The 13805-nt window shown below is 34.3% G+C and overlaps 1 protein-coding gene across 1 annotated transcript in view; it reads right to left on the reverse strand.

Moving 5' to 3' along the window:
- Window positions 1-12411, reverse strand: part of LOC122505946 (toll-interacting protein-like) — a 32287-nt gene extending 19876 nt beyond the window's left edge. Inside the window, exon 1 of the mRNA XM_043617849.1 lies at window positions 12155-12411. Within this exon, the coding sequence (XP_043473784.1) occupies window positions 12155-12202 (48 nt within the window). The 5' untranslated portion in view covers window positions 12203-12411. The remainder of the gene's footprint in view (window positions 1-12154) is intronic.
- Window positions 12412-13805: the final 1394 nt, after the last annotated feature.

Here is a 13805-nt window from a genome sequence, read left to right on the forward strand (position 1 = left end):
ATTTGGATAAAATCTATTTTTTAGTTTAGTATAAATATATATTTCTTTCATATAAATGACAAATTGATAAATAAAATTCTACTAAATTACTACTATGATACAGACTAGGATCCCTACATCTATTTTTTGTATATTTTCTTCTCTGTTCGAATAGGAAAAAATGGGTTGAGTGTGAAATATATTTTCTTCATAAAGTGACTTATTATTACTATAAAAAAGTATAGAAAGTTTGTGTGCTTTATGTACATTAACTTTCTATGACAATAAAGGTGAATAAATGTATTTTTTATCATAAATTTAATTATGGAAATTATTTATTTCATTTAAATTTTCCCGCAAAGTTCCGCCATATTGATTTATGATTCGCAAAGCATCTTTCTTAATATAGATGGCGCTCAAATACTACGACAATACTTTTACAGGCAGATTCCCCTCTCTGATTCCAACAAATCCTAATACAGACATGACTCAACTAAACACAATCGGAAATGTACCCTCAAAAAACTCTAATCCGATTTAAACTAATAATAGTAGTAACAAAACTAATCAATTAAGTATCTCTCAACAACAACTACATCCACAAGAATCTTCTTCCACTCAGCACCAGGATTTCTTGGTTGTTGATGATGATGACCTGGAATGGGTCAATCCAAATTCCACAACACTTTATAACCAGTATAGTTCTCCCCCTTTCGTAGTACTCATCGAATCGACTTTGAGAGGTCGCAATTTGGGTAAACTTGACCCAATCAGCGTCATAGACTTTTTGTCCGGCTTCATTAGTGGCCCAAAGCAAATTAACAGAAGTGGTATCAACCAAATAAAAGTTACGTGCGAATTATGGAGTGACGCAAATATCCTTGCTAACTCTAAGGACCTAACTAATGAAGGCTTCAAAGCCTTTGTCCCGGACTCCTTTTTGCGTAAACGTGGTTTTACAGACTGGTTCCCTGCTAGTCGATCTATTAAGGATATCATTAGAGTGAGCTCCTTGGACGAGTTAGAAGTTATTGCTAAAATGACAAGAATTTTTGGCTCGTCTAATGTTATGTTGAATCGCATCGAGATATCATTTAACTGTTTAACAATACCAAGATTCATTACTCTGGGGGGGTTCTCGATCCAAATCACTCCTGTTATCCAACGTCCCAGACACTGCTACAGATGTCAACGTTTTTGCCATGTTAAAAATCAATGTCGTTCTACTTTCCCTTCTTGCGATCATTGTTCAGGTCGTCATATTTCCCACTTATGCACTTATCTCGATCTTCCTCCAAAATGCAAAAACTGTGGAAGGGAGCATTCTGCATCGTCGGCGGAATGCCCAATCTACAAAATGGAATTTGGCATTCTTAGATTAAGATACTCTACAAACTGTAACAGGGAGGAGGCCAAGAAAATGTTCTTCATCGAGAATCCTGACCTCCAATCTATTGGTCAAGCGAGAGCTGATGTCTCTGACCCTATCATCCCTCCTGAATCGAACAACAACAACATCAACAACAACAACAACGCAATTCCCTCTACATCGGGTAATCAGGGACCCACCAAATCAGATAAACCTGCCAGTGACTTCACCTCTCTCTCTCCAAAGGACCTTATGATTGAAATAGCTGAGCATGCCAATGCTCACACTCTCTCGGAACAGATCAAAGCTGTGAATAGCTTAATTTTACTCAACAACTCAAGCTCAGCCCTTATCACAGACATCCAAGAGAAGCTTGATTTAAGTAAATAATTCAATAAATGCCAACATTTTTAGAACAATTTAAAAAACAATTTAGATAAAGTAAAATTAATCTTTATTAATAAAATTAAAATTAAAAATTTATTATTTCATTTAAACTAAATAGTTATACAACTAAGAGACACTGACTGATTGCTGAAGTCTCTCACTAGTCAATAAAGCAAATTATTTACGTTAAAATTATTCTTAAGAAAGAAGATCTATTGGAGAACCTCTAGATATTAACTTTACATATTTTTGTTACTCAACTGTTTATCTAAATTAGTTTTTACTGTCATTTGGAGGCAGGAAATTTATTAATTTTTAATTCTAATTCCCATCCACTTGGGGTGGTAAAATTCTTTCTGAGAATCTTAGATATTAATTTTATGTTCGCATTTGTTTGATACGTTATTGTTCTTTATTTTGAAAGTTTACTATAGGTTAAGTTGATTTGTTCATTACTTGCTTTAACAAGTGGTTACTAAACACACTTGATATTTTCAAATCCCTTACTCTACTTATTTTTGTATAGAGACATTTGTTTGGCACTCCCATACACTTATACATCATCTTGACTTATTAATCATTACTGAGACCTGGTTGACCTCGAAAAATCCGGTTTGGCAAATTAAGGGTTATACCACCTTCAGACAGGACCGACAGGAACAGAGACCTGGGGGAGGAGTGCTTATTCTTGTCAGGAGAGAATTAGTCGTTTCTTCTATAAGGATTCCAAAAAAAATTTTTAAACAAATTGATTCCATTGGAATAACATTAGCCACTTCTCAATTCAAACTCCAAATTATAGCCTCCTATGCTCCCCCTAACAAAAAAATTCCCCCCAGTACGTGGTCTGATTTGTTGGATAGTTGTGAAATTGGTAGCCCCATAATATTTATGGGCGATTTTAATGCTCACTCCTGGTCATGGGGCTCAGTATACTGTTCTGCGAGAGGGAATCACTTAAGGGAAGTGACTGAGGATTTTGATTTAATTCCCCTCAATGACTCTTTTCCTACTTTTGTGGGCGGAGCGGGTAGGAGTGATAGTAACATTGATCTCATTTTTATTTCTTCTCAACTAGGCCAAACATCAAATGTTGAAGTCACTTCGGACACCTATTCTTCCGACCATAACCTTGTCTTGGCAACCTTAGATTCTACTCCGAAGTTTACCAGGTCAAATACTAGTAGACTTAACTTCAAAAAAATAGACTGGGATAAATTCAACCAGCTCCTTGCGCCTACTCTTCATCTACTCGAAGCCGAATTCAGCTTAAACAATGAACCCCTAGTAACATACAATGCATTTATTAACAATATTAAATCACATTTAATAGAGTCAGGAGCATATTACCCATCCTCGCTTCAAGGAGTCAGGAAATCACAACCTCTTTGGTGGGATTCCGTATGTGATCAAGCTCTTGTCAGACGACGTGAAGCCAGGAAGGAATACCTCAAAGTCCAGTCTCATCAGAATAGATTAAAATTTGATTCGATTGATAATGAGGTGAAATGGTTTTTGCGAAATAAAAAAAGGTCCTCCTTTGTCGACTTCTGTGAGAGAAGATGTTCCTCTCTCATATCTTCCCAACAACTCTAATGTAAATTTTGATTCTGCTTTGAATAGTCCTTTTTCTGATAACGAATTCTCCCAAGCCTTGAATTACGGTAAGCCTGATTCCTCTCCTGGTTTGGACTCCATTACTAACCTTATAATTAGAAAACTCCCTAAAAAAGCGAAAAAATTGCTATTGTTATTATTCAATGAGTTTCATCTCAAATCAATCTTCCCAGAAGAGTGGAGAAACATTCGAGTAGTTTTCGTTCATAAATCAAACGGTAAGGGTTACAGACCGATTTCGCTTTCCTCAATGCTCTGCAAACTCTTTGAAAGGATGGTCCATAAAAGATTAGAACATTATATCGAATTTCAAAATGCAATTCCCCTCAACCAATATGGCTTCAGAAGAGGCAGGTCTACTGCGGATTGCGTATCGGCTTTGATCACTGATATTTCCATCGGGTTTGCTAAACAGGAACATACCATAGCAATTGCGGTAGATTTAAAAGGTGCATTTAACAATATTTTACCCAGGGCTATCTATGACAGACTAATTGAAATACAAACTCCCAACAAGATAATTAATTTTGTAAGCTTTTTGATAACAGTCAAACATCTCTGTTTTTCAACTGATGCTAATTATAGTAGCGACTCACATATAGGAGTTCCCCAGGGTGGTGTCCTTTCCCCCCTTCTATTCAATCTGTCAACTAGCAAAATAAATACCATAATTCCAAAAACTATTAAGTGGCTAATGTTTGCTGATGACCTATTATTATATGTAAATACCAAAAATCTTCAAGAAACAATTAATCTCTTGGAAAAAGTAATTAAGGACTTAATCCCGTGGTTGGAAGATATAGGTTTGTCAATTTCCCCAACTAAATCTCAACTTACTGTTTTTTCTAAGTCAAAAATTGATGTTTCAAATCTCTCACTCAAGATCCAGAACACTCAGGTTGGTGTCCAAAATGAGATGACCTATTTGGGGGTTATTCTAGATAGGAAACTTTCCTGGGAGAAGCACATTAACAACTGTGCTCAAAAAGCATCTAGATCTATTAATTTGATAAGTTCCATGTCCAGAATTTCGTGGGGGGCTAATCCGAATTTAATGATCACAGTTTTTAAAGGGTTAACCAGATCTCACCTTGAGTGGGGATCTCAATTCTTCTCTAATTCATCCAACTCAAATCTTAAAATTCTTGACCAAATTCAAAATCAGGCCCTGAGAGTGATTTTGGGTTGTATGAGATCCACCCCGATAGGAATATTAATGTCGGAAGCTAATGTTCCCCCTCTTCACCTAAGAAGATCTCTAGCCAACAGGAAATTTTTAATTCGCAATCTTTCTTGGACAACCAATCCACTTATTCCAAAATTAAACAATCTTAATGAAAATACTGAACTTAACGAAAAGAAAAACAAAAAACTTTCTATTACACACACCCCATTCATTGGTACATTTACAGACTTACAGCAATTCATAGGAAAATGCGGGAAAACTAAAAAACCTACTCTACAATTTGACATGACATGGGATGAATTAACAAAAATGGTTGAGGTCGACCTCGAAACGGGTATTCAAATTAAAAGTAGTCTCACTCCACATAAATCACTCCTTGATCTAATCAATTCTAACTATCATGAATATATCGAGATTTACACAGACGGTGCCTCAGATCCTGTCAAGGGTAACACTGGCTCGGGATTTGTCATTCCTAGTCTTAATATAAATTTCTGCGTCAGACTCAACGGAATGATGAGTGCTCTATCCTGTGAATTATACGCAATATTCTCTGCTTTGAAAGAAGCAGACAGATTAAGTCTTGATAACATCCTTATTATGTCAGATTCACAATCAGCTCTAAAGGAAATTAACAACAGGATGTACACTCCTCATGCTATGATCATTAAAATTATCAGGCTCATCATCAAGATTTTAGACAAAAATGGTCAAGTCCGGTTCCTCTGGATTCCTTCTCACGAGGGAATTAAGGGAAATGAACTGGCGGATAGTCTGGCGAAGTATGCATTAACGTTGCCTTTTGGCAATCTACAAAGTTGTCCACCAAGAGACCTAATTCCAGTGATTGAAAGAGATTTCGATCACTGGAGGGACCTGACGTGGCCATACTTTTTCAACAAACCTCTTACCAATAAATATTACAACAAGGTTAGTGTTAAATCTAAGAGACCGTGGTTCAAGGGAATTGATGCACCTAGGAAACTGCTATTCGTCTACTTCGAGTGGCTATAATCCTTATCAGGACCTCAATTTTGAATTCGAACTGGCTATTTGTTAATACAAGAGGCCATTAAACAAAACAAACAAACTGGCTCCCCTGAACCAACGTCTGGTCAAGCATTCGCCACTTCTACTCCTGCCAGGAATTTTGATCTTTTAACCGGTATGAACACAACAGAACTCCTAGAAACAACCTCCTCCCAATCCACTAAACGCAAAAGAACAAACCAGTCTCCCACTGTACTGAAACCCATTCAGCTCAGTGACTCGATCGAATCACTGAAGCAGATTACTAAGAGGGCCAATAATGAAAGCTCGGGCGCTGATTCCGCACACTCGGTTAGAGAAAATTCGGGAGACTCCCCTGATACACCTACTATTCTCGTGAAACCCTCTAATGACTCTAGACCTGCTGATGTTCCAGACACTAATGCTGGCCCTGCTGTAGACACAGAGGGTTCGAATGATTTCATCGTTTACGAGGAGTCCGATCTGGGTTGGCATAGTCCTAATACTATGTCTCTCTATAATTCTTCCAGTTCTTCCTTTTCATCGTTTTTGTTGAGAGCACAGTGTCGGGCTTCAATATCGGCAAGCTTGATCCAATCAAAGTCATTGATCTTCTCTCTCCGCACATTTCCGAAGGCAAGCAGGTTTCGAGAACTGGCATCAATCAGATCAAAGTGGAGTGTGAACGCTTCCAGAGTGCCAATGATCTCGTTACCTCGGTTGCCCTTAAGGATGAGGGTTTCAGAATGTTCATCCCTGATACCTACCTACACAAGCGAGGCTTCACTGATTGGTTCCCCCCTGAGCGATCGGTCAGGGACATTTTCAGGGTCTGCACACCCGATGAATTAAAAGATATATTTTGTATCAGAAGGTTGGTTTGTCCCCCTAATATAATCACTGAAAGGATTGAGTTTTCATTTAACAGTCTTACAGTTCCCAGATTCATTAGAATTGGAGGATTCTCAATCCAAATCACTCCAGTTATACAAAGACCCCGCAGATGTTATAGGTGCCAGAGGTTCTGCCATACTAAAAATCAATGCAGATCCACATACCCTTCGTGCGAACACTGCTCAGGCAGACACCTGACAAATTTATGCCCCTATAAAGATCTGCCACCCTTCTGTAAGAACTGCAGAAGAGAACACACGGCCTCATCAAATTTGTGTCATATCTTCAAGATGGAGTTTGACATTTTGAAGTTTAGATACACAACAAATTGTAGTCGCTCCGAGGCAAAGGAGATGTTCTATGCAGAGAATCTGGACCTTGATAGGGTCATCCATTCAAGGAATGACTCCTATATAATTTCACCACAGTCTGCTGATGGCCCTTCAGTGCCTAACCCCACACAAGGTATTATAGGCAGGGCTGATTTGCAGGGTGAAAAAAAATTACCAACCACCTCGCAACACAAAGGCATAAATTTGACCACTCTTAAACTGACTCTCCCCCCGTACTCCTCGGAACAACTTACTGCTGTCGACTCTCTGATCTCGTTGAATAAGTCCAATTCTGAACTGATAGGTACACTACAAGAGAACTTGGCCTCCCCAGTCTCCCAGTTGAGGTCTCTCGAGGAGAAGTTGAATGAATTCTTGAATCATTGAGGACTGGTGTGAGACGATTACTTGGAATTGATTGGCACATTCTTATAAGAAATTATATAATTGAAGTGGTTAAACTTTATATTTGCATATTAATGATAATGAGATGATCTCTGCTACCAATCTCAGAGGATTGCGTTATGGTAATTGGAATGCCCATAGTGTCCTCAATAAAAAGCCAGAAGTCGAATCACTTCTACACATACATAACCTTGATATATTAATAATTACAGAAACATGGCTTTCGAATCGAATTCCGGTATGGCAAATTAGGGGTTACCTCACTTTCCGTTGTGACCGGAGGAGTGATCGTCTGGGGGGTGGGGTGATGATTTTGGTTAGGAAAAACTTTGTCGTCTCCCCTATCATGATCACTAATCTTGCACCAAGACACCTTGACTGTGTAGGAATAAACATTACTACAGCACAATACAGGGTCCAATTGTTGAGAGTATATGCCCCCCAATATTAAAATATCTATGAAGCAATGGACTGATCTCATCGAGAATTGTTCTTTGACAGACCCGAATATTCTCATTGGAGACTTTAACGCTTACTCATGGGCCTGGGGCTCCCCCTATTGCAATCTGAGGGTAACTACAGAAGGATCTTGTACAGGAGGAAGTCCGACCAACTTTGCTCCCTTTCCTCACGGATTTTGGCAGCGGTTGTTTGATTAACAGTCCTTTTACTGAAAATGAATTTTATAACGCATTAAATAGCATTAAAAAAATACTTCACCCGGCTTAGATACCATTACATACTACATACTCAAAAGCTCCCTGCTAAAGCTAAACAATTCTTATTAACACTTTTTAACATTTTCTTTGTTGAATCAATTTTTCCTGAAACATGGAGAGACACTAGGGTGGTCTTCTTACCCAAACCACAAGGGAAGGGTTATCGCCCTATTTCTCTCACCTCAAATATTTGTAAACTTTTTGAAAAAATAGTCCAAAAAAGATCGGAGCATCATGTCGAGTATGTTGATGGTATACCGATGAATCAGTTTGGATTCAGGAGGGGAAGATCGACGTCGGATTGTGGTTCGGTCTTTGTCGCGGACGTGACTAGGGGCTTTATTAATCGCGAGCATACCCTCGCACTTGCGGTCGATTTGAAGGTTGCATTTTCCAATATCCTTCCCCAATCCATTTATAATAGACTAATCGAATTGAAAGTCCCCGCTAGAATTGTTAACTTCATCTCTTTTATAACCACAGTCAAACATTTATATTTTAATCCTGAGGGCAAAGATTCCAGAGACTCCTACATAGGTGTCCCACAGGGTGGCGTTTTGTCCCCGCTATTGTTTAATTTGGCATTGAGTAGGATTGGGGTGGTCATTCCCGGTGTGATCAGGTGGCTGATGTTCGCCGATGACTTGCTCCTCTACATTACATCTTAAGACCTACAGTCTTCTCTCCGCCTTTTGGAGAAAGCAATCACGGAATTGGCTCCTTGGCTTGCTGAGGTAGGCCTATCTATATCTCCCGGAAAGTCCCAGCTGACCATCTTTTCAAGGGCAAACGAGAACTTTGAGAACTGTTTTATTAAGATTGAGGATACCGTGGTTTCACCACAAACAGATATGACATATTTGGGCATTATACTGGACAAAAAACTCTCCTGGCAAAAACATATTAAAGAAATATCACAAAAGGCGACAAAAACACTTAACCTGATCAAGTCGATGACCAGGATTTCCTGGAGGGCCAATCCTTCATCTTTGCTTTACCGTATTTAAGGGTCTAACTCGCTCTCATCTCGAATGGGGTAGCCAGTTTTTTGCTGATTCAGCACAGTGTAATCTGGGGTCATTGGACCGGATTCAGAATCAATCTCTGCGGATCATTCTTGGCTGCATGAAATTAACACCTATCAGTATACTCTTGTCTGAGTCCAATATTCCTCCACTATCTATTCGTAGAATCCTTATCAATAGGCGACATATGATTCGTAATTTGTCCTGGACATTGAACCCACTTACCACTTACCACATACTTCAACTACATCACAGTAAAAACAAAGAGGCCTTGGTTCAGGGGTGTCGAGACATCGAGGAGAAATATTAATACTATCACACGGCTACGTACATCGCACATCTGCACGGGAGAGCACTTCGCCCGGATGGGATGGACTTTGCCATTGGAATGCCCATGTGGAAATAATTTTAAAACTCTAAAACATTTATTTAAATACTGTCCTTTGCTCTCTTCCCAGAGACCGGCATTAAACACATTTCTATTAAGGAGACTTCCACATTTCGACTTCGAAGAGTTCGATATTAGTCAGTTGATTTTTAATCCTGACCTTGATATAGCAATAAATATTGGTAAATTTTTCTCGGGTGATAACATGATTTTGTGAGAAAGGTTTTAAAATACTTGAACTTCCGATTAAGTCAAATATGCAATTAAACTCGAATTTGCTGAATGAGCTCATACCTTAAATTGAGTTATATCCTATAAGTAAAATACATTCCTTCCTTTCCAATAATACGGCAGTTAACTTGAAAATAGTAATGAATGATTGAGATGGACTCTTGAAACAATTACTCAACGCATTGTTCTTCCTGATACCATGTTCAAAGTTCTAATCTATGACTGTGTCTACAGAAATTTTGTTTACTTTTTTTAAAAAAACGCAAGTTCTCGCGCCACAACCATTTTTGACGTTAACAACAGTAGAAGGCGTACACATGCCTCTCCATCAGACAACTTTAAGGGTGGAGTCCCATGACAGCGTTTTGCGTTGCGTCGTAATGGGAGAGAAAAAGACGGAAATATACGTTTGCTGCATTCTCTCTTATTACAACGCAACGCAAAACGCTGCCATGGGACTGCGGCCTAACCTCAACGGATCCATCGGAATTTAATTCCCGAGACAACCAATTACCTAGCAATACTCGTCACTCCAACAATTGCTGATACCATACTTGAGAAATTAACCGACTTAATTCGGACGGAAATTAAAATACCTACGAGGATAACATTAATATAAGAAGTCTAAGGATAAATTCGCTTATATACTTATTTAACAGTACTGGCTATTTGTTTATACAAGAGGCCATTAAAACAAAAGAAGAAGAAGACCTTCTATACAAACTAATATAAACCATGGAGCATATATGTCACATGGAAAAATGTGAAAAAAACCTTTTTTTAATAATTTTATTATTATATAATCTCATATGAAAAAGTTTTTTTCAAAAAAGGTTTTTACTATTGTTTGTCTAAACGTGGTTTTTTACCATTTCATGATTTCTTTTATCGTTTATGAAGAGTTTAAAGAAATAGTGACAGACCTATTTTGAGGTTATGTCTGAATGTTGAATGTTCCATGTTCATTTATTTTTTGACTTTTATTTTGTCTGGTACGTATGTTAAGACACATAATGTTTATTTTTACAAAAACATATGTATCTGTGTGTGAGTCATTAGATCTGTGTATCTATTATATTGTCTTTTTACAGACGTTTTGTTCCGTTTTTTTCTGATGAGGATGCAGAATACTGCATCGAAACGCGTCAAAATTTTGATGTAATTTAAATAAAGTTTAAAGCCATTAGGCCACAAGAAAGAAGGAAATCTTTACTTTATTAAACTTGGCTTAAAATGAAAAAGGAGTTATACACTCCATATACTTATTAATTATTTAATTTATTATTCTTATTATTAAAAGAAAAAAAATGATACGAAGAATTTTATAAAAAATTTGAAAAATGATTGAATTCTTGCAACGAATTTTATTAAAATTTTCAAAAATAATTGAATTCTTCCGAAGAACTTTATTAATTTTTTTTTAAATAATTGAATTCTAGCGAAGAATTTTACAAAAATCATTTTAAATAATTGATTTTTTTCGAAAAATTTTATGAAAATTCTGTTTGTTTAAAAATAATTAAGTTCCTATAAAAATTTTATATTATTTATATAAAAATAATTGAATTAGTAAAAATAATTTTATTATTTACGAAAATAATTAAGTTCCTATAAAAATTTTATATTATTTATGAAAATAATTGACGAAAATAATTAAGTTCCTATAAAAATTTTATATTATTTATGAAAATAATTGAATTATTGCGAAAAAATTTATAAAAAATTTTCAAATAATTGAATGTATGCAAAGATTTTTATCAAAAAATTTGATAATAATTGAATTTCTTCAAAGAATTTTATTATTTATGGAAATAATTGAATTTTTGGAAAAGAATTTTATTAAAAAAATTTCATAATCCTAATTAAATATTCTTTTGAAGAATTTTTTTCAATTTCTTTAAAAATAATGAAATTATTTTAATTGAAAATTTTCAAAGTAATTGAATTTTATATGAACAATTTTTTTCAAATTTTTACAATAATCGTGTTTCTTAATAATTGAAATTAAACATTTAATTCTTGAATTTTATTAAAATTTTTAGAAAATAATAGAAGTCCTTCAAAAAATTTCTTCAATTTATTGAATACAATGGAATTTTAATTATTGTTAATAATTGTATTGAAAATAATTGAATTCTTGAGAATTATATTATTATTTACTAATATTACTAATATTATATATGTGACATTACTAACATTACAGTAATACTTTAGGTATTTTATAATAAAAATTTATATTTATTATTTTATTTATTTTATTAAAACTAATATTCAAAATTAAGAATATTAATGTTGTTAAAAAATTAATATTTTTGAATTTTCTTAAAAAATATCAAATCCTCTGTATTTAGTGGTATTAAAAATTATATCTCCAATATAAAAGCTAGAAATTACCAAAATATATCGCGGAGAATGATAAAAATTAAAGATTCCATTGTCTATCATATGTAGATGTAAACATACACTTATTTGTATTTATATATATATAATGTAGAGCACATTCTATACATGTATGTATGAAAATACTGTCAAATCATCATATTTAAAAATAATGTAAGCGATATGTTTACAATTTTTAATTTAAAACATTTCTGCTAATATATAATTTTACCTTTTTCTTCCATTCCTCAAATTGCTCTGAATGTTTAACAGTTTCCATTGTTCAGTTTCAAAAACACACTATTAAGCACTTAATAATTTTTCTCCACTTTATTTATTTTCTAAATAAATTCCTCTTATACGTTTTAAAATATTGTTTAACTTTCAAGTTTGAATGCAACACAGCTCACATAATATAGGTTGAAACCTCTCAATTCCAGTGATTAATGTGAGACTATGTGAGTGAAACTGAAACATATGATACACAGAATTTATGGGTGTGTGTTGTATAAAATTTGTCGTCATCTGGACGATGTGTATGTGTGTGTATGTGTTGTCATCTGTCACGTAACTCCACGCAAGACGCAACTTTATAATATTCGTTTTAATAAGGTTAAGAATTCTTTGCGTCGAGAAAATTATAGAAGAAATATTTTTAAAATATTGAATTTTACTTTGTTTATAATCTCAGATTGCATGTGTGAAACAAATTATTTTCAATGTTTTAAATCCTATAAAAATAAATAATATAATATAGTGTTTACAGAAAGAGATACGCATGCAGAGGCGTTAAAAGCGCCTGAACAAGGGCTATATTTACACTTCTGCGCCTAACTGAACTCCGGTTTTTAACTTCCTGTTACTTGTCCTGTTATTACGTTCTAACCTCTTTATAGTATAGGCTTATTTTTGTCAGAAAATATTTCTAATGAAAAAATAGCATTGTTTTTTTTTTTGAAATTATATCCCGGTTGACATACCAAAGTAAGAAGAATAGTTTATTTCGACCGACAGAAGAATATACACTGAAAAAATGGGCGAAATAAGAAAAGTAGTTTATTTCGCCCGTTGGAAAAGAAAAATTTGCTAAATAAGAAACTGTCGAAATAAAAAAAACTAGATTATTAATTCGCCCGTCAGAGAAATTATTATAACATGATCTATAGAATAACGAATTAATTAAGAGAACTAAATTATTTCGTCGTATATATAGAGAATTAATCATAACCGCTAATTCATAATAGTTTACAAAAAGGTGGGAATTTTGAATTAAGAATAATTCTATATAATTACAATTGGAAATTCAATTTATGTTCAAATTTTAAGATTTTTTTTTATTATTTATTTCTTTATAAGACATCTATTAGTGCAATAAAAAAATACTTATTTGTTAACTAATATAATATTACTAATTGTTTTAAAAAAATGTTATAATGTTAATTTTATAAACTTTTAATATATGTCTTAATTTTTATGGAATCGAATACGTGATTCATAGAATATTCTACGAATCAATGAAAATCTATATTGTTAATTTTTTTAATTAATCCTAAAGTTATCCGGACATAAGAAGTCCAAAGTAAATGAAATCCAAAAAAGTAAAAAAAAAATAGTTTCTTTTTAGATTTATTGTTTGGATCAAAAAGTTCAAAGAAATTAAAAATCCAATGAAAAAAATTGAGATATAAGGAACCATTTAAATGGTTCCCTTGAATAAAATTGTCATTTTTTTGAGTTGCTCAATTAGATGACCGTGAATCGAAAGTGGGTAAACTTAACAATTTAAATTTCTCAAAATAATTAAATTAATCAAGTAATTTAATTGGGATTGTATTGAAAAAAATAATTGAACTTTTCTAAAGAATGTTATCAAAATTTTTTTA

Source organism: Leptopilina heterotoma, unplaced genomic scaffold, assembly GCF_015476425.1.
Source record: "Leptopilina heterotoma isolate Lh14 unplaced genomic scaffold, ASM1547642v1 Lhet_38, whole genome shotgun sequence".
Classification (NCBI taxonomy): Eukaryota; Metazoa; Arthropoda; class Insecta; order Hymenoptera; family Figitidae; genus Leptopilina; species Leptopilina heterotoma.